At 51.0% G+C, this 25,168-nt stretch overlaps 4 protein-coding genes across 28 annotated transcripts in view; 2 read left to right on the plus strand and 2 right to left on the minus strand.

The window, feature by feature from the left end:
- The window catches only part of Nsd1 (nuclear receptor-binding SET-domain protein 1), a 108,544-nt gene extending 102,202 nt beyond the window's left edge, over positions 1-6,342 (plus strand). For all 23 annotated transcript variants that reach the window (NM_008739.3, XM_006517146.3, XM_006517138.4 and 20 more), the window contains one exon: positions 136-6,342. In NM_008739.3, the coding sequence (NP_032765.3) occupies positions 136-1,745 (1,610 nt within the window). In that variant the 3' untranslated portion in view covers positions 1,746-6,342. The remainder of the gene's footprint in view (positions 1-135) is intronic.
- Positions 6,343-7,239: 897 nt separating this feature from the next.
- Positions 7,240-9,997, minus strand: Rab24 (RAB24, member RAS oncogene family). Of its 2 annotated transcripts, none has more exons than NM_009000.3 (8): positions 9,555-9,997; positions 9,407-9,475; positions 9,119-9,197; positions 8,944-9,011; positions 8,762-8,861; positions 8,520-8,570; positions 8,329-8,391; positions 7,240-8,231 (listed from the first exon to the last, which is right to left on the minus strand). In NM_009000.3, the coding sequence occupies exons 1-8, from the start codon at positions 9,669-9,671 to the stop codon at positions 8,167-8,169; spliced, it is 612 nt and encodes a 203-aa protein (NP_033026.1). In that variant the 5' UTR covers positions 9,672-9,997; the 3' UTR covers positions 7,240-8,166. The 2 variants fall into 2 exon arrangements, with proteins under 2 accessions (NP_033026.1, XP_006517228.1); XM_006517165.4 differs by having other exon boundaries at positions 7,891-8,253; positions 9,555-9,994.
- Positions 9,998-10,071: 74 nt separating this feature from the next.
- On the plus strand, positions 10,072-13,289 carry Prelid1 (PRELI domain containing 1). Its single transcript, NM_025596.5, has 5 exons — positions 10,072-10,298; positions 10,870-11,095; positions 12,348-12,461; positions 12,544-12,622; positions 12,847-13,289. The coding sequence occupies exons 1-5, from the start codon at positions 10,207-10,209 to the stop codon at positions 12,987-12,989; spliced, it is 654 nt and encodes a 217-aa protein (NP_079872.4). The 5' UTR covers positions 10,072-10,206; the 3' UTR covers positions 12,990-13,289.
- Positions 13,187-17,917, minus strand: Mxd3 (Max dimerization protein 3). Of its 2 annotated transcripts, none has more exons than NM_016662.5 (6): positions 17,615-17,748; positions 17,286-17,391; positions 16,631-16,660; positions 16,387-16,501; positions 14,030-14,213; positions 13,187-13,915 (listed from the first exon to the last, which is right to left on the minus strand). In NM_016662.5, exons 1-6 carry the CDS (start codon positions 17,682-17,684, stop codon positions 13,800-13,802), a joined length of 621 nt encoding a protein of 206 aa, NP_057871.2. In that variant the 5' UTR covers positions 17,685-17,748; the 3' UTR covers positions 13,187-13,799. The 2 variants fall into 2 exon arrangements, 1 of the variants encoding a protein (NP_057871.2); XR_873434.3 differs by having other exon boundaries at positions 13,496-13,915; positions 14,030-14,332; positions 17,615-17,917.
- Between the last annotated feature and the right edge of the window lie 7,251 nt (positions 17,918-25,168).

Consider the following 25,168-nt stretch of genomic DNA (forward strand, 5'->3'; position numbering starts at 1 on the left):
GTGAGTGGCACCAACTCTGAAGAACGTGGCAGTGTGAAGGAGGCTTTGCAGCCACTGCTGTGCACCAATCTCAGAGCCATGGCTCATCTTCCATGCATCTATTTTCCCTAAGCTTTTCTTCACTCTTGTTTTCAGGGAAGTGGGAATGTCCTTGGCACCAGTGTGACGTGTGTGGGAAGGAAGCAGCCTCCTTCTGTGAGATGTGCCCCAGCTCCTTTTGCAAGCAACATCGAGAAGGGATGCTTTTCATTTCCAAGCTCGATGGGCGTCTGTCTTGTACTGAACATGATCCCTGTGGGCCCAACCCTCTGGAACCTGGGGAGATCCGTGAGTATGTGCCTCCCACAGCGACGAGTCCTCCAAGCCCCGGCACTCAGCCAAAAGAGCAGTCATCAGAGATGGCTACTCAGGGGCCCAAGAAGTCTGATCAGCCACCTACTGATGCCACCCAGTTGCTGCCACTCTCCAAAAAAGCCCTAACAGGGTCTTGTCAGAGGCCACTGCTCCCTGAAAGGCCTCCTGAGAGAACTGACTCTAGTTCCCACCTTTTAGATAGGATCAGAGACCTTGCTGGGTCAGGGACCAAATCCCAGTCCTTGGTATCCAGCCAGAGACCACAGGACAGGCCACCTGCTAAAGAAGGACCAAGACCTCAGCCACCTGACAGAGCCTCTCCAATGACCAGGCCAAGCTCATCACCTTCAGTCAGCTCCCTGCCACTGGAAAGACCTCTAAGAATGACTGACTCCAGGCTGGATAAATCCATAGGTGCTGCCAGCCCAAAGTCCCAGGCAGTGGAGAAAACTCCAGCCTCCACTGGCCTGAGACTTTCATCACCAGACAGGCTGCTAACCACTAACAGTCCCAAACCCCAGATTTCTGACAGGCCCCCAGAGAAGTCCCATGCCTCTTTGACCCAGAGACTTCCACCTCCTGAGAAAGTGCTATCAGCTGTGGTCCAGTCTCTGGTAGCTAAAGAGAAAGCCCTGAGGCCTGTGGACCAGAACACCCAATCAAAGCACAGACCTGCTGTGGTGATGGATCTCATAGACCTAACGCCTCGCCAGAAGGAGCGGGCTGCTTCTCCTCAGGAAGTCACCCCACAGGCTGATGAGAAGACAGCAATGCTGGAGTCAAGCTCATGGCCGTCCAGCAAAGGTCTGGGGCATATCCCACGAGCTACGGAGAAGATCAGCGTGTCAGAGTCCCTCCAGCCCTCGGGAAAAGTAGCAGCTCCTTCAGAACACCCTTGGCAAGCTGTTAAATCGCTCACCCATGCCAGATTTCTTTCTCCGCCTTCGGCCAAGGCTTTTTTATATGAATCAGCAACTCAAGCCTCAGGAAGAACCCCTGTGGGAGCTGAGCAGACCCCAGGACCTCCTAGCCCAGCACCAGGCCTGGTTAAACAGGTGAAACAGCTATCTAGAGGACTCACTGCCAAGAGTGGGCAGTCCTTCAGGTCTCTTGGGAAGATCTCAGCTTCCCTCCCCAATGAAGAAAAGAAGTTGACAACCACAGAACAGAGTCCCTGGGGCCTGGGAAAAGCCTCACCAGGGGCAGGGCTTTGGCCTATAGTTGCTGGACAAACACTAGCCCAGGCTTGCTGGTCTGCTGGGGGCACACAAACTTTGGCACAAACTTGCTGGTCTCTTGGAAGAGGGCAAGACCCCAAACCAGAAAATGCAATTCAAGCTCTTAACCAGGCTCCTTCTAGTCGCAAATGTGCAGATTCAGAAAAGAAATAATACAGTAAATGTCACATAACTAGACAAGCTGTCCCCAGGGTACCATTTGAGGAGGGAAATCTTCATTTCTTTTTCCTTCTTGAAAAACAAACATATTCACACTTCCACTGTTCTTCTTTCCTTATATCTCAACACTCAGAACTCTTTTGACATTAGCCCATGGGGACTTGTGGTTGTGAACCGTGTATGGGAAGTCGCTGGGCCCCAGTCAAGGAGACAGACTTGAGTCTCTTTGCCCTAACTTTTACATATGGTCAACTTAAAATAAAAAGTCCACTCTGGAATCAAGAATGGAATTCGATTCCACTGGTCAACTTGGAAAGTGTAGGGGCTCTCAAGGCTATTTCCCTAGCCGAACCGTGTCCCATTGAGAACCCTGTAAACCCTTTTGGAGAACCTGGTGTTCATTCACATCACTGGCAGTTTCCTGAATATTGATATGTGCAAGGGCAGGGGGCCAGTCATTATTGTGAGACAGAATTACATAAGGCTCGATCCCAAAGAGCCTAACTTGCCTGCTTGGGTCCCCAGATTTCAAGGACCTTTGACCAGGGAACAACAGAAAGTACTTATAGGCCATGGGTTTCCAGTTCTGTTTTCAAGTGGTTTGTTAATGTTTTGGGTTTTTTGTTTTTTTGTTTTTTTTTTGTTTTTGTTTGGGGGGAGGGTGTCTTTTGTTTTTGTTTTGTGGCCCAGAGTGTGGTTATATAGAACATACATCTCCTGGTTGGAACATGCATGCATGTATGTGCATGTGTGTGCCCACAAAGCTCTTCTGTAAATGGAAGGGTACTACATCAAGGCCAAGGTGAGCTTTTGGCTGGGGCAACTGCTGCAGTCTCTGTGTTCTTGTTTGAAGATTTGTCCTTGGAGGAGCATCTGGTTAGAGGGAGATGTTCTCTGAGAATGTAGTGTCCCAGAAGTGAACAAGGGCGATTGGCAAGCTTACCTTTCTTTTCTACCAATAATCCTCTCACAAGAACCCCCATCCTCATTTCCTCAAACACTCAGGTGCTTTCAGATTTCAGTCTCGGGCAGTGGACATAGGGAATTTATGGCAAGCTCTGAGCAAGACATACCACCTTCAAGGTGAGTGTCAGATTCCAAGGAAATTCTTTCCTGGTCTTGTGCCCTCCTACCTGAGGGGAGGAGAGAATTCCTACCTGAAAAGAGAGGGCCCTCTCCACTTCCCTGCAAATGACTGCTCTCTGTAATAGAGACCACATGCCTGGTAACTTAGCTCAGTGGCAAGCCAAAACCCTTCCCCAAGACTGGAGAGACGTGATGTTTGGAGCAATGTCCAATCTAAGCAATGACTCCTCATAACTGCTGATTATCTGTTACTGCTGCCTGAGCTGGGGCCCAAGGGCTGGGAATCTGTTGGTGCTACCTTGCCCTACCATTTCCCCAGCTCACAAACTGCCAACAGGAAGTGCTGTTTGGCTAGTTGTACCACACTCACCTGCCCTTTGTTCTCAGATCATGTGTTTGTTTACCTGTCAGCTTTGCCAACTCAGCATCTTTAGCAAACAGACAGCATCTTTTGGCCTTTCTGACTCAGTTACAGCTTTTACACCCTCAACAGGAGTCTGTATATTCCCCAGTTTCCTTCTCCCTAAGTTCCTGTTGAGGTTAGCTTCCATCTCTTCTTGAGGAAAGAACAGTGGTTATATTAGCATTTGCGCTTTATATAAAAATTGAAAGTAGGATCTGCTTTTATTTCCCAAAGCCTGTCTGTGGAATTGAGACCCTTGAACTCAGGCAGAGGGATGAGGCTGGGGCAGGGCTGCCCCAAGTTTGGGGGCCTAATCCCTGCACTTCCCTGAAACCTCAGAATCTCCCCTCTGAATACACCTGCCTAGTTCTCTCCCCTTTCATCCTCTCTTCCCACATCGTCAGAGTGAAAAAAAGCTCTTTGTTTTAAAGGAAGAGAAAAAGCGTCTTATTTTCTTTTTAAAAAATTTTAAACCATGAAGAAAATATTTTTAAAGAAATTCACCCAGGACATTAAAGTTCACTATATTACCTATTTATCATGTGTGAGAATGTAAGTATATACCTGCAGCTAGTAGACGCCTCCCTCCTTTCTTTCCTCCCTCCCTCCTTTCCTTCCCTCATTTCTTAGGCTGTGTGAATAGGTTTGCTTGGTGCCAGTCCTGTGCCCTTTGCTCTCCTGTCATCTGTAGTTGTGATCAGAAAGATACCTGCACTGCACTGTCAGAGTCTCCTTTCACTATGTTGTGTGTTCGATTACCGTAGCTGTTTCATGAAATAAACTGTGAAGTGGGGGGTGGGGGGTGCAGACTATGTAAAAATTTTAAGTGAAGAAGTTTGGCCTTGACCTAGCTTCTCTACAATAGGTTGAGTAGGTAATTGGCTTTGACCATTGTCTAGAAGTGTCTCACAGGACAGGAGGGAGTGAGTTGGGGGCACAATTGGCCACTTGTCTTTTGTTTTGATACTTCCATTCACCGACATTCTTTTGGAGCCTTCCTTCCAGACCTGCTGGGAGAACGTCATCTGCGCCCTGTACTTGGTCTGGAGGGGAGGGATTGGGGGATGCAGGGGAAGATCAGTCCTTCTGTCCTTTGTTACCACTGAGAGACTCGGTGGAACCTCATTGACAGCATCATAAGGATAGTGTTAGAACTGGGCACTGGTTACTATACCTTAGTAACACAAGTATTGGGGTGGAGAACCTTGCAGTTCCTTCTGGACTGCTTTTGGATCCTGTAATAACCTTTTCTTCAAGGGTGTGAATTGCCAGCAGAGAAATAGGTGGTAATTTTGGCTTTGGCTAAGTGCTTAAATTTTGGATGACCAGAGAGTCTGCACATGAGACAGCTCCCAGGAAGTAGTTTCCAGGGACAAGCCAAAGGCAGAAATGTTCACAGGTCATAACTAATACTTCTCTCGTTTAGTTGTAGGGGAGGGAATATAAGGAAATTGTTGCAATTTGCATTCAAGACTTAATTTTTCTTCCTGCTGGAGCCAACCCATTTTAATAGATGGTAAGCCATCATTTACCACCACCACACCCTCAAAGTATTGTTAAATGTCTGCTTCCCTAAAATTACTGAGTTTGAGATTATTTAAGTCACTATGTCAGGCTTTTTTTTTTCTTTTTTCTTTTTTTTTACCAGTAATGCATCTTTGGTACTTATTCTCTACCCCACACTACAGTCTGGGCTTGAAGTACAGTGGTGAGCCTTTGTGGCCCTGCACTGAGTTCACGAACGCTGGACACTGGTCGTGTCCCAGTGTTGTTCTAGAACTGACGGGAAGGATGTCTACGTTGTCCATTCAGGGCACTCAGGAGAGCATTCAATTTGATATACACACACGCCCTCCAAGCTGAGGTACTGTCATCCCCTTGGAGTTTGTCATTGGATGAGAAGAGGCCCATTGTTCTCACACCTCCTCGACCACCGGGCAGGAGTGGCCGCAGGGATTTACTGCTGTTAAAATGGAGCTATTCATGTTCATTATCCCAAGTCATTTAGACCTAGGTAGCCACTGCAGGACCTTTGATTGGCTGTGACCAGTTCACTCTCAGTTGAGCTTCCTAGGTCAGTACAGGAGTTGCTATAGTATAAATTGAAACAAAATAATTGCTTTGTACACAATACAATGTAATGATGGTGCTAATCTCATGGTATAAATAAGCACTGCCAAGGGTTGAGGGAGTGGTGACAGGAGAAACCCAGGTTCCTGTTGGGAAGATAGTTTATATAGGTTCCTTTCTGCTCTAAGAGGAGGGAATCAGGCAGTCAGTAATGCCTGCCAACCCAACCCTGGAGTGATTCAGTCCAGTCCAGAGGAGGAAGAGACCCTGTGTCCAGATGATGGCACTGAATTTCTTATGGCTAGTATCGCCTTGACCATAGCTTTTATCTGTCTATCCTGCCCAGGAAAGGTCAGAAGAGAACTGTGGGCGTGGAGTAGCCATTACCTTCTGCTTCTCTACCTCCTCCCCTCTCATGGCAGCATCTCAATTGCTTATGAAGAATAAGGGCAATGTTTAAGAATTTTGGAAGAGCTTTGTTAGACAACAAACAACCTCAAAAGAGATGTTTCCTGACCATTATAAGCAAAATGCATTAAACTCTTTTGTGGTTCTTCCCCTATAACAGCCTTCCTGTGACTTTAAGAACATAAGTCTACGAGAGGCCCTAGGAGTTGCTCCTGGGAGCTTAGTGCACCTTGGCAGAAGCAGACAGGGAGCAGAGCAGAAACTGAGGTGTTGGCATTGTTTCTAGGTTGGGCAGAGCAGGTGGTCTCCAGGTTGTGGTGGTGCCGCCGTGTGTGTATGTAGGAGAGTGTGGAGGCTGGGTGAGTACAGCATCTAGGAGCTCGTGGGAAAGCAGCTTTCTAGGTCTAGCAAAGAAAACTGACTAGAAAGCTATATTTTTTAAATGGGGAAAAGGGTTCAACGAAGGTCCGTCACTGTGTTCTCTCGCCCCCAACCCGTTGCCAGCTGGAAGTGAACCTAGTGAAAAAGAGGGGAGCCCTGTGCTAGGAGTCCCCATAAACATGTACTGTAATTCTTTGTATATAGAAAAAAATTACTGTAAAGTAAAGTTTAACTTTACTCTTATGGCCCTTGCCCTGTGTTTTTATTGTCTCTGGGGAAACATAGCTTAACAAGACAGGGGGCTGACTGGTTTAGGATAAGGGCAGGAGACAGCCTGGGTCCTCCAAGCACTGGGATTCCTCCCAGGTGCACGGGTTGTGCTTAAGTATCCATCCTTTCCCTCTCTACTGAGCGTGGTTGGTGTTAGTTTCAGTGGCTTCACAGCAATCCTCTACCACTCGGTATTTTGAGGAATTATTTTAGAGAAATGAAACCAGCACTTTGAGTTCTATTTTTGAATTAAAGTTTCACTGTACAGTTCAGGCTAACTTCAAACAAGTCTTCCTCCTGCAGCAGCTTCCCAGTTGCTTGGATGGCATGAATGGGACCAGGTTGGGGATTCTGAAATCTTCAAAGGCAAGTTTGAAGACTCAGGCTTAAGAGGGAAAGCAGAGGCAAAGGTAGAACCCTAGTTGAGCCCACATCCTCACCAATAACTGGAAAGGGTTGTAATACACTTCCTCTTGCTTAAACGGGAAGTATTAGCCCTTTTTACATGAGCACATAGCTTTTCAGTGTTTCTGATCCTGAATAAGTTAGCAGTTGCCTTATTTTTCTTATTCTTTAATGAGTTTTTTTGAGGGGTGGGCTGTTACTATGCAGCTGTGGTGGCCTGCAACTCAAAAGCCTACCTGCCTTTGCATCCAGGGTGCTAGAATTAAAGGCACAGGCCACCATTCCATCTTTTTATTTTTTGGTTTCTCTGTATAGCCTTGGCTGTCCTGGAACTCACTCTGTAGACCAGGCTGGCCTTGAACTCCGAAATCCACCTGTCCCTGCCTCCCAAGTGCTTAGTGGGATTAAAGGTGTGCGCCACCACTGCCCAGCCACCATTCCATCTTAAAGCCCTTTTTTATTTTTCACAATAGTTTTCACGGTGTAGTCCTGGCTGAACTGGGAATCAGTCTGTAGACCATGCTGGTCTTAAACTTGGAGATCTGCTGCCTCTGCCTCTAGAGTGCAGTGAGTAAAGGTTTGGAAGCTTCAAGGCCTTTTTCTAAGTTAGCAACTAAATTGGATGCATAAGACCTTTTTGAGTTATAGAAAGATGGAGTTGCCTCTTGTTGCGTACATTATAGGGTTTCACTGGGAAGCTTAGGACTGAGTCACACCCCTGAGCACAGGTTCAGACATAACACAACAGGTAGAGCTGGCCTAACCAACTCGTCTTGAGGTTGATGTACCCAAGCCTTTTGTCTCTGGGCACAGCTGAGGTGCTTTCCTTCGTCTTCTCCTGAACTTTGTACTTTTCCATCCCAGCCTCAACCTATCTTCACCCCCACAAAAGAAAAAAAGTGATATAGTTCTTGCCTAGTATGTTAGAAGCCCTGGTATTTGCTCTACACTCAGACATGTAAGCACTAATAAAAAGGCCATAAGAAAAAGAGCCCATTGTTTATCCATGGTTTCAGTGATAGTCTTAGGAAACTGTTACTTGGTTCCAGATGGAAGTCTTCATATAAGTGAGGCCCACGTGGCCCCAGGAACAACTAGGTGTTTTGACACCCAGTGCACACAGCAAGGAAATGCATCAATTTTATTTACAGTTCAGAAGCTACTTAAATAGTCTGGACAGAAGCCTGGGATTCAAGTCAGCCCTTACTCCTCCTCATGCCCACAGTCAGCCCAATACTTCCTCCGTTCCATGGGCCAGCACAGGCAGGTGCCACCTCTGCTGTGAGAGGCACCTGGAATAGCTCAGACGCTTGACCATTCCAGCCCAGACAAGAGTCAGGTCCAGCCCCTCTGGGAATTCATCTAATTCCACTGGGCCAGATGAGTGGTGACTCAGTGATGACAACAGCTGTAGAAGTAAGGGTTTGCCTTCTGGCTCAAATCCACACCTTTGTCCTCTGTCAAAGAGAGGAGAGGTGACTGCTCAGCACTACTATTATGTCGGGGCATCAAGTAGGTCACCAAGAAGGCTGGGGACCATGAGGAAGTACACACCTGTCATCACCTGGAAAGCAGCCACACTGACGTAATCCTCAGCCACTTTCTGGAAGAGTTCATCTGGCAAGCAAAGAATCAGTGAGGGCCTGAGACCAGCAGCCCTGGGTATCCCAGTGGCCCAGCCCTCTGAACCTTTCTGCTCTACTGTCCTGCCTGTTCCTGCTGACAGGACCCAAGACAACACTCACCCACACTTTGGCCTGTCTTGCTGGATGTTTCAAAGAGTTGGGCTTTGATATCTGCAAAGAGAAGTGACTGTCTTCACACTTGGGGAGCACACCTAAATGTAGCTAACAGTTCAGTCTCCTGAACCACACAGGTTCAAGAAGGCCAGAAAGCAACCAAGACTGTCATTCCCATCTTTGAAATACACTCAGGCAGATAGTACCCGCCCCCAAGCCCCCATCCTCAGAGACTTAAAAACAGCTACTATCGGCATAGTCCTGAACATCATGGAAGTCTACACGACGGCGCCGCCTGTCTTCCTCCAGCAGGTCACTCTTAGTGCCACACAGGTAGATTTGACAGCCCTGTAGCAGAAGACAAGGCTGAGATTATCTCCACAGACCAATACAGTCTCTGTCCCTACTCTTGTGATATCTGGCCACCTACCTCTTCTAAACTGCGCAGCTCCTTAACCCAGAACTTGGCTCTCTCAAAGCTGCTGCTGTCAGTGAGGTCTTGGTAAGGGTAAGGCAAGAGACACATAAAGATCAGCGGCTTCCCTCTGATGCTGGCCTGTAACCTAACCCTTACTACTTGAACACGCCAGAATTCAACCCCTTACCATAACAGACAATTGCAGCTTTAGCACCCCGGTAATAGATTCTGCTCATGGCTTCGTAGCGCTCGGAACCTGCTGTGTCCTGAGGGGTGAAAGGAGTTAATAAGCTCCTTCACAAGACTACAAAATAGGCCCCATCTTCCAGACAACCCCCCCTCCTTTTTTTAGACGAGTAAATGGGTGTGAGGAAGGAAAAACGACCTCTATGAGGCTCCAGTTGGCTGGTTTAAGAGGCAAGACATTAAATTCGGGAGACAGGTTTGCACAAGACTCTGTTCTCAAGGGACTTACCCAAATGCCCAGAGTCACCGTCCGGTCTCCAACGCACATCACCTTGGCCACGAAAGCAGCCCCGATGGTCTACAACCAGGGAAGAGATAAGTGTGGAATACTGGCCGGACCCCTTCCTCCCATGCCTGCTCCGCAGGGGTGCACTCACGTTCTGATAGGGCCCCACCAAGAAGCGGTCGTGCACGTATCGTTCCACCAGGCTCGTCTTGCCCACGTATTCCTTGCCCAGCATAACCACCTTAACGTCCACGCGCTGCCCGCTCATGCTCCCTGGGCCGCCTCACCCACTTCAGGGTCCGCGCGGCCCAGGCAGAGCCCAAGCCTCAGACCCCAACCCCAAGGGCCTCGCACCTCGCAGGCCCCTGGCGCCTCGGCCCGGGGCGCTCCGTCCTTTGCAGAGCCGCGGCGCGGGGACGCGGACAGCGCCCTCCACCGCGCCGCAGAGCCCTGCGGTGCTCACCCGCGCGACCGCCGCTGCGCCCGAAGCTCCGCTGCGCCGGGGTTACCGACTGAATCTGGGGTCCTCGTAGCTAACTCCAAACAGCACCTCTGGGACTGGAAGCCAAGAGGCGGGACGCCCGGTCACGTGACGCGGGCGCCGGAAGTGGCCGATCCTATGCATCCGGCGCCGGAAGCGTCGTGCAGTCCTATAACCCCTGATGGCGGCGGTAGGGACCTGGGCGCGGTCCTGCGGAGATTGAGCTGCGAGCCTGGCGGGCGTGCGCCTAGCCACGTCCCCCCCACCCCCGGGCTCTTCACCCTGATGCTGCACGGGTGCTGAGCCCGTCCGGGTCGGGACGATGGTGAAGTATTTCCTGGGCCAGAGCGTGCTCCGAAGTTCCTGGGACCAAGTGTTCGCCGCCTTCTGGCAACGGTACCCGAATCCCTATAGGTACGTGGCGTTGGGTAGAGCGAGTCGCCTTCCTCTCTTCTTCTGGAGATCGCACCGTAGGCTGTCCTTCAATAGTGGAGTTTGAAAGACTGGACAGAGTCCGATGTGGGCTATCTGCGGAACTGTGGCCACAGTTATAGCACAAAATCCTTATAGGATTAGAATCAGTCCAAGCCTCCAAAGTCCTCGAAGAAGATTGTCTAGTTTGTGATTTATATTGGGCTCTAGATTTCTATTTTGCAGTCCAAAGGTGGTTGGACAGGAAGAGGCGGCAGCACGGGAGTTGAGCGGTATTTCGGGGCCAGAAATCCTGAGGATGGTTTGCTTACCTGCTGCTGGCGCTCTCTAGTGGTATAATTCTTGAGATTTTGCTCGCTTTGGAGAGCCACAGAATCCATGTCGGGTGGAGGAGGGAGTTGGAATTTGCCCGGGGATAGGTTCAGTGTACTCTAATTCTGAACCCGGGCACAGATCACAGATTGCAGGCAGCCATGACCTGGAGGCGCTAAATAGGAACCAGTAGACATGCTGTCAAGAGCAGGCTCCTGAGAATCATCTTTAACTCTTGCAGCAAACATGTCTTAACCGAAGACATAGTGCACCGGGAGGTGACCCCCGACCAGAAGCTACTGTCCCGGAGACTCCTGACCAAGACCAACAGGATGCCACGTTGGGCAGAGCGACTGTTTCCTGCCAACGTTGCTCACTCCGTGTACATCCTGGAGGACTCTATTGTGGACCCCCAGAATCAGACCATGACCACCTTCACCTGGAACATCAACCATGCCCGGCTGATGGTGAGACTTCCTTTGCTCCCTCAAAATAGTTGCCCTTCAGATTTCAGGCAAGAGAGTTGTGGGAACTTCTGTGGCCAGAGGCAGGCCTAAAATACCAATGAGCTGCATCTCTAGAGTTCTGCCCTTAGATTGGTCTACCCTTTCGATTGGTCAGATTCTCTGGGACTGTCCCTTGGCTCTCAGATGGTGGGGAAAGACACCCCTGTTCTTTTTTTCTTTTTTTTTTTCCCCGAGACAGGGTTTCTCTGTGAAACTCTGGCTCTCCTGGAACTCATTTTGTAGACCAGGCTGTCCTCGAGCTTAGAAATCTACCTGCCTCTGCCTCCCAAGTGCTAGGATTAAAGGCGTGCACCACCAACCACTGCCCGGCTGACACCCCTTTTCAAAGCTTGTTACAAGTACTGTGCGCAGAGCAGTCAGTTGGTGACATGCATGCATGCATACATATGGGGGGGGGGGTGGCTTTCAGGAATGATGCTGATCGAGAAAGGGAGGCTGTGGCTTCCCTGTTGGAGTCACATCAAGTGGAGATAACTGGGGTGTGCCTCGGTTTGTGCATGAGATTTGAGGAAGTGCATTATATGGATCTTGTATGCTTTGGAAGGCTTGAAAACCCATGTTTGGGAATGTTCACACAGTGTGAATAACCTTCGAGCTTCTAGATGATTCTTTCTCGGCTTCTGTAAGCCTGAGAGGTGGAAATTGTGCGTTTCAAAAAAGAAAAACTTTATATAAAGATGTGCCACTCACAATCCGTGAGTAAGGCACCTTTTCCTGCCCAGCACTGTCTGAAGTCACCTCAGCTGAGAGCTCTGCTTGGTAGATATCACATTGACAAGTTTGTGACTACTTCACATTCTTCAGGAGGCTGCCGCTCCCTTTGTTAATGAAAGCTGTCATTTTTGGAGTGTGTGCGCGTGCTTGCGCACACACACAATACCAGGAAGTTCAAAGAGGAGAGGGTAGAAGGCAGACGAGAAACACTGCTCACATCTAGATCCAGAGGCCCCAAGATCGGGTTGGAATAGCAACTGATCCCAAGAAACTGTTCTACTTGGAAGGGTCAACAGAGAGGTAATGGAGGCAGAGCAGCCTCCCTCTGGGCCCAGGATACATAACGGGAAGAACTTTGTCATTGCTTCCCCTTGTGAAGGAGACAGGGACAGTAGCATGGTAGAGACAGGGTGTGAGCGTGCAAGTGAGCAGAGCATAGGGTGCTTCTTTGAGGTGCTCAGCCCAACTTCCCTTGAAGGTGGTGGAGGAACGATGTGTTTACTGTGTGAACTCTGACAATAGCGGCTGGACCGAAATCCGTCGGGAAGCCTGGGTCTCCTCTAGCTTATTTGGCGTCTCCAGAGCTGTCCAGGTAAGAGGCTGCAGGGCGGGCAGGGCGGGGCTCGGCTCTGGGTCATTGAGTAACTCTCCCATCCTTCTCCCTCTCCTGCCAGGAATTTGGTCTTGCCCGGTTCAAAAGCAATGTGACCAAGACAATGAAGGGCTTTGAATACATCCTGGCCAAGCTACAAGGTGAGGGCCCTGGACACTGTGTCAGGAGTTGGAGAAACCCTCACTCCCAGTAGCCTTGACCAATGAGACTCCTAAGTGTGCCTATGAAGGATGGGTGGGAGGGTCAAGAAACAGGACACCAACTTCATTCCTAAGAACCCATCAACAATGGCTGCTGTGATTGACCAGGGCTTGGGTGGGTCTTCCAGGCATTGTCTGAAGCTAGACCCTGTCGTTTGCCACAGGTGAGGCCCCTTCCAAAACCCTTGTTGAGACAGCCAAAGAGGCCAAAGAGAAAGCAAAGGAGACCGCACTGGCAGCTACAGAGAAGGCCAAGGACCTGGCCAACAAGGCCGCCACCAAGCAGCAGCAGCGGCAGCTCGTATAACTCGCTTCCTCTCCCTCTCCCCAGTGTACGTGATTATTAAAGAGCAACCTGCAGCCCTCTCTGCTGTCTGGGGTGGTGGGTCAGGGCCCTGTCCTGGTCAGCATCTGCACCACACCCAGCTCTGTCTGCCGGGCAGAGGGGTGCAGTGACTTGCCCAAGGTCACAGCAGTGCGCAGGTGATAGACTGTACGCTCCAAGAGGGCAGGGCTCCTTGTTTTATTCTCTGCTGTGTCCCAAGTACCCTGAACAATATTTAGCACATAACAGGCACTCAATAAACACATGATTTGATTAGCCCCAGTTCTGGAGTCAGATAGCTTTGGTTTGAATCAGGAGCTCAGGCACGTCACACACTCTGCCTCAGCATCAGGACCACAGAGCATCCTCCACGCTGTCAGATGTGCACTGCCTTCACAAGACCCTTTTTGCCAGCTACTGACCTTATTTCCTCTCTTCCAGTTGTGGCAGGGACTTCATCTCATCGGGGCAAAACCATGGACAGGAACTTACAAAAGAGGATTTTAATGAAAATACTGTGCAGTATATACGGGCAGAGGCCTGGGGCTTTGCCCAGGAACAAGAAGTTTTGAGGCTTCCTGTCCCTGTGGGGAGCAGCAAAGCAGGGCCAAGTGCTACATGAAATTCCCTGGGGGATGGGGAGGGTGGCCCAAGCTCAAGCTGTGCAGCAGAGTCTGGAGTCTGCTCCCACACCTTGGCTTTAGTCTCTTCAACATGTGGCTCTAAGCCAACTTGTGTGGGGGCCACTGACTGGCAGGCTCAGTCCAAGGAGAGTACAGGCCGCAGTGGGCATCATAGCCAGGCGCAGGTGCTGTGTGAGTAGCTGTGCTCCCGCCCAGCGCTGAAGCTCTGTAGGAGCTCTGTTTCAGTCCCAAACACCAGGCTCTCCACATCCACCTCCAGATCCTCTGCAAGGAGAAGCCAGTCTGCTCGCCCCAGCGGTCCACTCGCCCCAGCCAGCCACGCTCCCCACTGGCCCCGCCCCCCGCCCCAGCCTCGCCCCTCCCAGGGTGTGCACCCACCTTGGTCTGAGTCTGAGCGCTCAGAGGACAGGCCTGAAGAGTCCAAGCTGTCTGCCCTCAGCCGCTCTCGCTCCCTAGCTCCTGGCAGCCCCTGGAGCTGCTCCAGCTGCTGCTGCAGGCTCTGCTGTTTGCTGCGAAGCTTTTCCTTGAGCCGCCGGGCTTGCTGCTCCTGCTCCTCCAGCTTCTGTAGAACCCACGGGGGCAGGGAATAGGGTCAGCTGCCCAGGGTCTACAGAGAGGCAGCCATGGAACGAACCCCATCCAGGGTGGCTTCATGACCTTCAGAGGCCACCACCTCCTGCCCTTCAATATACAAAGAACTGTCTAGATGAGTACGGACCATAGGGTACCCCCATCTCAAGTGTCTTTAGAGCCTAGTCACATAATCCAATGGAGAATATAATGTCAGTACAAACTTGGGGACTGTAGCATCCTGACAAGTAAAACTGAAGGATGTGGCCACACTTAGGTTTCCATCCACTGCTACCTGTGGTCAGACCCAGCACACTATCTGGTGGTCTCTTTCCATTTCTTTTTTTTTTTTTGGTTTTTCGAGACAGGGTTTCTCTTCTCTGTGTAGCCCTGGCTGTCCTGGAACTCACTTTGTAGACCAGGCTGGCCTCAAACTCAGAAATCCGCCTGCCTCTGCCTCCCAAATGCTGGGATTAAAGGCGTGCGCCACCACTGCCTGACCTCTTTCCATTTCTTTACACTTGATTGTTGGACTATAGACTCACTGGGCTGAAGCCTGCATGCAGATAATAAGAAAGACACAGCAAGCCGGGGGTGGTGGCGCATGCCTTTAATCCCAGCACTCGGGAGGCAGAGGCAGGCAGATTTCTGAGTTCTGGTCTACAGAGTGAGTTCCAGGACAGCCAGGGCTATACAGAGAAATCCTATCTCAAAAAAAACCAAAACAAAAAAAAAAAAAGAGAGAGAGAGAGAGACAGCAGCTGGAGATGCAGCTCAGGGGTAAGGTGTGCCTAGCACGTGCAAGGCCTTAGGTTTGATCTTTAACCCGTACAAATGATTTAAAGCAAGGGGGGAATAAGCCAGAACACTCAGCACAAGGTACAGAAAGGTGCATGTCCTCACCTAGACTAAACTACGGGGCTGGGTACCATCAAGGCAGAGGGACCCCGGGAAGCTCTTTGTCTCTGGTAGGCCAAGAGAGAAGCTTTTACAAGCTGTCACGGGACCACTTGGAGCCCAGGAAAGCAAGGCCGCATTAGGGATGCTTGAGTTTCACAGGAAGCAGGAAGTGAGGCTGTGTCCCTTCAGGGATCCCAGCTAGAGCTGGCCTCAGCACATGCAGAATAGCAGGCAGCCTGGTGGAAGGACCACTCAGGAGATGCTGCCCAAGGAAAGGGCTAATGCCCAGGTGCCAGCCCCTCTGGGTAGCACGCTCATCTACTTGAAAATGAGGTCAGACAAGCTCATGGGAGAAATGTAAGCCTACGTGAGAACCAGGTCACTTGGAGGTGAAGGCAGGCATGTATGTGACAGTGCAAATATGTGCTGAATAGCAATGGCACTGACTGCCCTGGCCCTTGAATAGAACCTAACAGAGCCGTGTATGATAAACGCTGATAAACAGGTCAGGCATTGATTGATTCTGCCCCTCATCTGCTCTCAGAGGTGTGTGTGTGTGTGTGTGTGTGTGTGTGTGTGTGTGTGTGTGTGTGTGTGCGCGCATGTGCGCGCACATGCGTGCGCACTCTCTCTCTCTCTCTCTCTCTCTCTGTCTGACTCTCATTGTTTCCTTCCATCACATGGGCCCAGAAAGCAGGAAACATCCTCTTCTGTTGCCAAGGCAGCTTCTAACACGCCCACATGGTTGGCACAGCCTAGGCCTTGTTGTCTGCATATCCACTCCTGTCCACCAGGGGGCCTGCAATTCCACCCGAGCAGCAGCAAGGCCAAGTCCAACCAGCTAGTTAATTCACTGTCCTTTGCCTCCAGACCTCCCCTGACTCAACACCACCAGCAGAACCCAAACCAGAAAGCCCTGAGGAGTAAGTCAGGAGGAGAGGCTAGGTACCAGCCCTCTGCGGTCTGCCGAATCGCAGGGCTTAGCACAGTATTTTCACCAGCCGTATACTCCCTGCTGAACCCAACAGGAAACAGACTCATCCAAGGTCTCACAGCTAGGACTTAAGTAATACTACCCACAACAAAAGGAACATTTACAAGGCCTCAGAACAGCCCTGCTGTCTGCTTCTCTTCCATTAGATGGATTCGGGAACAAAACGGGATTGTCTCAAGTCCCACAGAATGGAGGCAGCCCTGCAGCCAGGCCATCCACACCACAAGACCACACTGTCTCCCAAGCAGAGAGACAAGAGACAGCTCCTCACCTGGATATGCACCCTGGCCCGGCGCAGGAGGCTTAGTGTAGTGTATCGGGTACAGTCAACTCCCAGGGGCATCTGCTGCCTCAGTTGCTCTAAGCACCGCTTCAGCTGGGCTCTCCTGCAAGGGAAGGAGTCTGGAGGGCAGTACCAGCCCCACCTCCCTAGCCAGAGGGATGGCAAGGGAGGAAAGGTCTGAGAAAGATGGTCCTTGAGACCGGGAACTGTTGAGAGCCAGGTTGGGACTCACCTGCGCTTCTCCAGCTCGTTGTGCACAGACCTGTGAATGCCAAGGGGATCAAGTGAGGGTACTGTGCAAATCCTCAACCCCAGGCTGTTGTGCAGCTCAGACCTCACTACAGATAGCTGCGCCAAGGAAGCCTTTCGTGAGGGCCTGGGTTCCTTTAGGACACCACACCCCAGGTAGTGACTAAAGGAATCAGACACACACACCAAAAAATACAGGACACTTGCCCAGGTACTTGCGGGGTCTCGCCCCTGACAGCCAGGCAAGACAGGCTCCCTGGACAGATGTGACACTTGATCAAAAAATAAGCCTGTCAGAGAAATCAGTAGAGGGGAAACTATTTTAAAGAAACAGAATATGCAAAAGAACAGAAAAGCAGAAGCCTGTAGTAGAGACAATTCAGGAGTGTGAATGACCTGTGTGATGTGATGTGATGTGTGTGTGTGTGTGTGTGTGTGTGTGTAGAAAAGGCGGATGGAGCAGGGTACCTGGGCCGTGTGTGTGTGTGTGTGTGTGTGTGTGTGTGTGTGTGTGTGTGTAGAAAAGGCGGATGGAGCAGGGTACCTGGGCCAGAAGAACAAACAAGGAAGTGAGAAGAGAGTTAGATGGGACAGCTAAGGACCAGCATCCCTCCCTACACTGCCCCATCCCTGCTCACCGCCCACTGTTCAGCGCGCCAGGAGCTTGCAGGGGTGGCTTCCTCCTCCTGCAGACGGTCCCGGGGCTGTGGTGTGGACACAGGGACGCATAACCGTGCTCTGCCTCTGCCAGAGAGAGAACACAGCAACACAGCCCGTCAGCTGGAGCCCCTGGCACGGCGAAGTCAAGGAAAGGCTTTTGGCGCCAGGACCCTTTCCCCAGTCACTCCCTGCCCGGCTGCCTGCGAACTCCAATAGATGTGCGGGCGGCAGCGCGCCAGCAGCCCTCCAGCCTTGCTCCCTCCAGGTTGGGAGCCAAATTCAGCCCGCGCGCGGGGTCTGTCCTCACCTCTCTCGCGCCTCTCCAGGAACTCCGCTGCCTGCAGCAGGACCTGGATGTTGCTAGCCACGGGTTCCATGTCGGCGACAGCCGACGACCAGCGGGCTAGGGATGCTAGCCCTGTCAGCCGCCTTACCACTTTTGTTTCAATGTAACTGACACGGTGCCACAAGCACAGGGCCCGCCCCGCCCCCGGTCGCCCCGCCCTGGCCCCTCCCCGCCCCGCCCATGGGAACCCCGTCCGCCCCGCCCTGCCCAGCCCAGCCCGCCTCTTCCCGCCCAGGCTGAACTGGGCTGCTGCTCTGCGCTTTAGGGAAGAACCCTCCGCCGGGTCAGGCAGCCCGGACACCGGGCGCTGCAAGCTGCCCCACTCCTGCGACAGGCAATCGCGCCGGTCCTAGCAGGCGCCGGCCTGGGCTACACGTGCGCGCGGGACGCGGCCACATCCTCCGGGCGGGCCGCGAGCCTCGGAGACTGGGTTGGTTGATGCGCGGCCCCGCCTTCTCCCGCCGCGGGGGCCCCGACTCGGGCGGGAAAAGCTGCCGGTTTCAAATTTGAAAACCCGGACGAGGAGGGCGGGGGCGAGCTACGAGAGACGGCGATGCGCACGCGCCTGTGTTGGGGGCGCGGACGCAGGACACGGTACGGGCCGCCCCGTATCTGCCCTTCATTGGTCTTCGAATGGGAATCCCTCCTAGCTCTCCCGTCCTTCGCAGGGAGGTTAATGGCGTCGTGAAAACGTCGGCTGTTGATAGCTTCCCAAGCCAGGGCATGAAACACACTGTCTCACCCTGAGTTCTGGAGCTCCTCAGCGGCCACTGCTAGGTGTGACGACAACTCGCGTACTGTGAGACAGCGTTGCGGTGGTTACAACTAATGCCAGCAAGCAAACATACGTCTCTCATTAGGGCCATTGCAACCAGACAGCCCCTGGGGGGCGGGGTGGCATCTAGAACAAGGCTCTGCTAGCCATCCGGTGGAGGCTCCTGGATAGCCACTAGGGGTAGCCATACCTATGAGTCAGGAATGATGGGGCATTCTGAGAGTCAAGTGGACCAGAGAGGGGGCACTATGAACAGATGGCCTTAGGAAAACACAGTCACGTGCCAATCAGGCCCCTTCGGAAGAGGCTGTCTTCCCAAGGGAAATCGCCTTTTTTTTTTTTTTTTTTTTTTTAAATCCAAGAGTTGCGGCTACTGTGTAACAGTTTGTAGACTGAAAGGCCTGGTGGCTATGGAGAGAGACACCGGAAGGTCTGCCCAGCTCCGGTCAGCAGTCAGGCTCTTGTGCGTTCCCCTTGGAAGAGAAGGAGGAGCGAATTGACACAGGATCTCATGTGCAACAATCTAGCTTCAAACTTGCTATGTAACCCAAGATGGCGACCTCCTGATACTCCTTCCAGTTCCCAAATGTCGGGGTTTCACGCAAGCACCGTGCAGGCACAGACATCATACATCTGCTACCCAGGAGACTGACCTCAGAACAGGACGGAGACAAAAGGTTCTCCAAGGAAAGTTCCAGCAGAGGGAGGAGGCCACATCATCTCAGAATCATCCTAGGAGGTATAGGTAACAGCCTGGCTGAAGGGTGTTGTTAGAAGTCAACCTGGCCTCAGACCTCCCATGAATATGTAGATAGGGCCAGAGCAGGCAGGAGTAACCCTTCCTAGGGGGAAAGGCAAGGTGTGGCGATGAAGCTCTGGCAAGTATCAGGTCCAACAGATACTCCAGTGACCTAAAAGAGCCTCTGTCCCTAGATCACCTGGGTCCTGTGATGTCTGGGGATCCACTTCCCCTTCAGCCACAGTAACTGGAGTGGACTGTCTTTTTGTTGGTTGGTTGGTTGGTTGGTTGGGTTGGGGTGGGGGGCTGTTTTGGGGGTTTTATTTGGTTGTTTGGTTGGTTTTTTGTTTTTTTTTCAGGACAGGGTTTCTCTGTGTAGCCCTGGCTGTCCAGGAACTCACTCTTTAGCCAGGCTGGTCTCGAACTCAGAGGCGGATGCCTGCCTCTGCCTCCCAAGTGCTAGGCTTAAAGGCATGCACCACCACTGCCAGGCTGGAGTGGGCTGTCTTACCTTGTCGCAGTTTGTCAGATAACTAATGTCCAAATGGATTTGTGCCTTAGATCACCAAGGCCTTCCATCTCCTGCTACAGATTGCTCAGGGTATAGTCCTGATGTCTCCCTGTCCCCAGAACCTTTGCAGATGTGGGGACCTGATTAAGAAGCTGAACTCCGGGGCTGGTGAGATGGCTCAGAGGTTAAGAGCGCTGGCTGTTCCTCCAGAGGTCCTGAGTTCAATTCCCAGCAATCACATGGTGGCTCACAACTATCTATACTGGAATCTGATGCTCTCTTCTGGTATGCATGCAGAATACTGTATACATAATGAATATTAAAAAAAAAAAAGACGCTGGACTCCTTCAGTGAGTTCCCCCTTGCTGCAGTAGAACTGATGCCTGGTACAACCTGCGATGGCTCCAACAGCCCTTGGGTTCAAGGGGCTGGGCAGTGCCCCTCCTCTGCCTCGTAGCACACTGATCCTGCCCTCGCCCACTCCCTGCCTATACCAGATGCACTCAAATGCCACATCCTCCAGCAAAGCCCCAGGACTCTCTCCTCCTTTGCACCTTCTAAAAACACCAATGGTCCTGTGTCTCTTGAGGTCACCTCTTCTACCGGATTGTGGCCCAGTAGCAGAGGCACACAGGACTGAGAAAAGCATCCATCCGTGCTGGGGGGACAGAAGCACCCAGCTCGAGGCTACCTGGGAATGTCACCCCAGCCTGTCAGGATAGCACAGGACAGTGGCACCTCCTGCAGCTTTTAACTGTGTCTCTTTCAAGTAGACTTTGATTGTTATTTTTGAGTATTTTGCCTCCATGTATGTCTGTGTACCATGTGTGTACCGGATGCCCTGGAGGCCAGAAGAGTGAGTCAGAATTCCTGGAACTGGAGATACATGTGGCTGTGGGTCACTGCGGATGCTGGGACTCTAACCTAGATTAGATTCTGAAAGAGCATCTAGCTCTTAACTGCTGCTCCATTTCCCTAGCCTGCTGCAGTGATCTTGTTTTTTTAAAAGATTTATTTATTATATGTAAGTACACTGTAGCTATCTTTAGACACTCCAGAAGAGGGCATCAGATCTTGTTACAGATGGTTGTGAGCCACCATGTGGTTGCTGGGATTTGAACTCAGGATCTATGGAAGAGCAGTGGTGCTCTTAACCGCTGAGCCATCTCTCCAGCCCGATTTTGTTTTTTTAATTTATATGAGTACATTGTAGCTGTCTTTCAACACACAAGAAGAGGGTGTCTGATCTTGTTACAGATGGTTGAGAGCCACCATGTGGTTTCTGGGACTTGAATTCAGGACCTCTGGAAGAGCAGTCAGTGCTCTTAACCGCTGAGCCATCTCTCCAGCCTGGAAAACCATCTTTTAAATGATGACCTCAGGAAATACACATCTTTGGATTATCACCATCTACCTTGGATAAGCCACAGTGTGTGTGTGATTGGTAGATAATGCTTCCATTTACTCCATGATAGCCTTTCTTCCCCGTGGTGTTACACTTTCTTTCTACACGTTTCACTTCCTAACTCACATTATTTTAGACTTTGTGTGTGTGTGCGCACGTGTACATGTGCTGGGAATTGAACCTGGGATCTCACATGTTCTTAGAAGTGAGCTGACCCACGGAGTTACACCAATAGCTTTACATACGGAGAAGAAATGTTTCCTGAAGCTGGGGGTGGAACTTCATGATAGAGTCTAGGATGTGTGGAGCCAGGAGTTCCATTTGCAAAACAACAGCCAAGACTTACCTATTTCATCCACATTTCCCTGCTGTCTGACATCCCTTCCTGTCTGACACCACGGCCCCTCAGCCTTGGATGCTCTCCTTTAATGCCTCCATCAGATTGGCCTGGGCTGTGTAAGAAGTTAGCTGAGCAAACCATGGACAGCAAGCCAGTAAGCAATGTTCCTCCATGGTCCTGCCCTGTCTTCTCTCAGTGAAGGACGGTCACTGTAAGGTGAAATAAATCGCTTCACATTCCCCAAGTTGCCTTTTGTCAGAATGTTTTACCATGGCAACGGGAAAGCAAACTAGGCCAATGCTATACTGTGTGACATAGGGGGACCCGATACCCTCAAACAGACATGTATGCAGGCAAAAACACCAATGCACATAAAATAAAAATAATTAAGTTATTTTTGTAAAAAAGGCAAGGTGGTGGTGGCAAAGCCTTCGATTCCAGCGCTCAGAGGACGGTCTCTGTGAGTTCCAGAACATCCAGGGCTATACTGAGAAACCCTGCCTCAAAAAACAACAATAAAAGGTGTGTGTACACCCAGGCATATAGATGCCACAGCCACCTCTGGATGTCAAAGGACAACTTTTAGGATGCCATCCCTCCTCCCCACATGGGCACTGTGTGAAAGAGAGGGGCACAGGTACAGAAGGAAAATGGGCCTCCTGAGACATTGCCTTCTTGTGCCAGGAAAACATTTTGAGGATCAACACTAAGAAGGCACAGAGGTGAATAAACAGGACCAACAGAAAGGAGAGAACCCAGGGGCTCTCAAACACCCGTCTGCCTTGCAGACTGCCTGGTTCCTTCCATTCCAAAGGGTAAAGGTGCTTCCAGGCTCATTCTTCAGTTGTCTGTGCCTGCTGGCCAGGGAAGGGTTCAGTGACACACACACACAGACGCACACGCGTGAGCACACACACACACAGACACGCACACACACCTGCCCCCCGCTGACCAGCACAGTTACATTTTTTTCGGCCTCTCATTTAGAACTCCACTCAAGGTCATATCTCTGGCTAAAAATCATGCAGAAGTGGCCCTGACCCACCCTACACACTGGAGGTCCCTCTTGCTCAACAGTGCCCACCACAACCCCCACCCCCACCCCAAGTCAGCCCCTGTCGCCACTGAGTAAGAAGAATAGGGAGCTGGGCTCTTGGAGAACCAGAGCTTTGATGTCTTCTGGCTGTGCTGAAGTTACCAGGCAGTCCAAGCTAGAGACAAGCAAACTGGACCCCACAGGACCATTCATCTTCCTGGGGAGGAAGAGTGGCAGAGGCAGACACTGCAGATACCCGGAAAGGTGGGAAGGGAAGATCATTCTGCTCTAGGGCTTCCAAAATTGTTAAGAGACAATTTTAGTTTCTTTTAAAAACACAGAATAGAGCTGGGTGTGGTGGCACACGCCTTTAATCCCAGCACTCAGGAGGCAGAGGCAGGTGGATTTCTGAGTTCAAGGCCAGCCTGGTCTACAGAGTGAGATCCAGGACAGCCAGGGCTATACAGAGAAACCCTGTCTCGGAAAACAAACCCAAAAACTACAGAATGGGCTGGAGAGATGGCTTAGCTGTTAAGAGCACTAGCTGCTCACCCCATGGTGGCTCCCAACCATCTAGAATGTGATCTGGTGTCCTCTTCTGGCATGCAGGTGTACACGCAGACAGAGCACTCATATATGTTAAATAAATAAATCTTTAAAAAATATAATTTTTTTAAAACCCAGAGAAATAGTATAAGATTATGTTTTCATTTTAATCCCAGGTGTGGGATATGGGGCTGCTTCAGACTGTCCACAGCAGCTGACTATGATTTGCCTCGTGCTCTAGCAGGGCTGTGATTTTACCAGCTGCAGATAGTTTCTGTGATTGTGTGATGTTTGGAATCCTGGGGAGTTTTCAGAGGGTAGATACATGCTAGGGTTCCTGGGAGGGGGCTGGTGGTTGGTCACTGGTTGCTATTGGTCACTGTCGGTTAAGTAGTTGTGAACAAAGAAGAAACTAGCTCTCCTGAAGGCAAAGCTCAAACTTGCAAGAATGCCCTGATTCTCCTAATCAGCAGGATGTATTCTAACAATAACATCGCCCCTTTCCCCCTATATTTCTCTCTTTCCTGTCTAGTGTTAGGGGGTTGAAAGGGTGGAAGAAAGAAAAACCCACAAAGTAGGAAACACTAGCTGTGGTCCTCACCCTGCGGCCAGTTCTTGGACCCTTGATCTGTGTGTAGCCAAGTGTGGGCGCCTGAAGGTTGGGTTGTGTAGGAAGGGGAGACTCGCTCAGCTCTCATAACTGTTTTCCTTGAGCTGTTCTAGAATGCAAAGCCTCAAGTCTGGGGGTTTTCCGGTAAAGGTGACTCCTAGTTTGCTTTGAGGCAGAGCCTGCCTGACGTTCAAGTGAAGACATTGGGATGGGCTGTGTGAGAATGCCCCCGGAGGCTCATGTGTTTCAAAGCTTGGTCCAAAGCTGGTGGAAAGCTGTTTAGGAAAGATTAGGAGGTGTGGCTTTGGAGGAGGTGTGTCACCTGGGGGTGGGCTTTGAGGTTTCAAAATCCCAGGCCTCCCCATCTGACTTGCTCTGCCTAGTGCTTGTGGATGAAGATGTAAGCTCTCAGCAACTGCTCTAGCATCCTGGCTGCCTGCTGCCGTGCTCCCTGCTGTGATGGTCATGGACTCCAGCCCTCCAAAACTGTAAGCCCCCCCCCCCCAAAATCCTTTTTATTTGGGAGACAGGATCTCACTATATTGTCTTGGCTGCCTTGGGATTCCCTATGTAGACTAAGTTGGCCTCGAACCTTCAGAGATCCTCCTGCCTCTGCCTACCCAGTCTGATTAAAGGTGTGTACTACCACGTCAAGCAATACACTTTCTTCTATAAGTTGCCTTGGTCATGGTCTTATCACAGTAGCAAGGTAACTAAGACAGGCAGCTCCCAGTGATTCCCCGGGGAAAGATCCTTCTCTGTAGGAAGGCTTCCTTGGTTGTGGCACCCCTGACAGGCTTTGGCTGCTTGTCTGGAACCCACCTGGCTGCTGGAGGTTTGTCCTTGCTCTTCCTTGGCACTCTCAAGAGGATCTGTGGATGCCCTGCCTCAAGACATTGTCACTGTGTGTTAGAGGGGGTGTGAGAAGTGGCAGACAGGGTCTTCCTTAACTGGACTGTCTGGTGGATGCCCCCTCCACAGACCAGTCCTTTTCCAACACAGGTTCTCCACCCCTCTCCGCTCCGTCCCTGTTGTATGTGCAAATATCTCTGCTGGCCTTTCAAGGGACACTGGGCTCTGGAAGTCCCCAAGCCAATGAGGGGAGAGGAGGAGAAAACACCAAGAGCATTTGCTGTGGACCCAGGGCAGGAGGCTTGCTTAAGCTCAGGGCACTGCAATAGTTCTCGACAAAATGAGGACCCTATGTGTCAGAGTTTCATATATTTACTAGGTATTTTTGTTTGCTTGTTTTTGAGACAGAATCTTACTTTGTAACCCTGGCTGGCCTGGAACTTAGAGAGGCCTGCGTGCCTGCCTGCCTGCCTGCCCTGTCTCTACAGGGACTACCACACCTAGTCTACTTACTGGATTCTAAAGGAAACTTTAGTTTTCCCAGTCTTGTGCCTATAGAGTGGTGGTTCCAACCTTCTAATGCTGCGACCCTTTAGTACAGTTCTTCCTGCTGTGGCGACCCCAACCATAAAGTTATTTTCATTGCTACTTCATAACTGTAACCTTGCTACTGTTATGAATAATAATGTAAATATGTGTTG

The sequence above is a fragment of the Mus musculus genome, chromosome 13 (genome assembly GCF_000001635.26).
Source record: "Mus musculus strain C57BL/6J chromosome 13, GRCm38.p6 C57BL/6J".
NCBI lineage: Eukaryota > Metazoa > Chordata > Mammalia > Rodentia > Muridae > Mus > Mus musculus.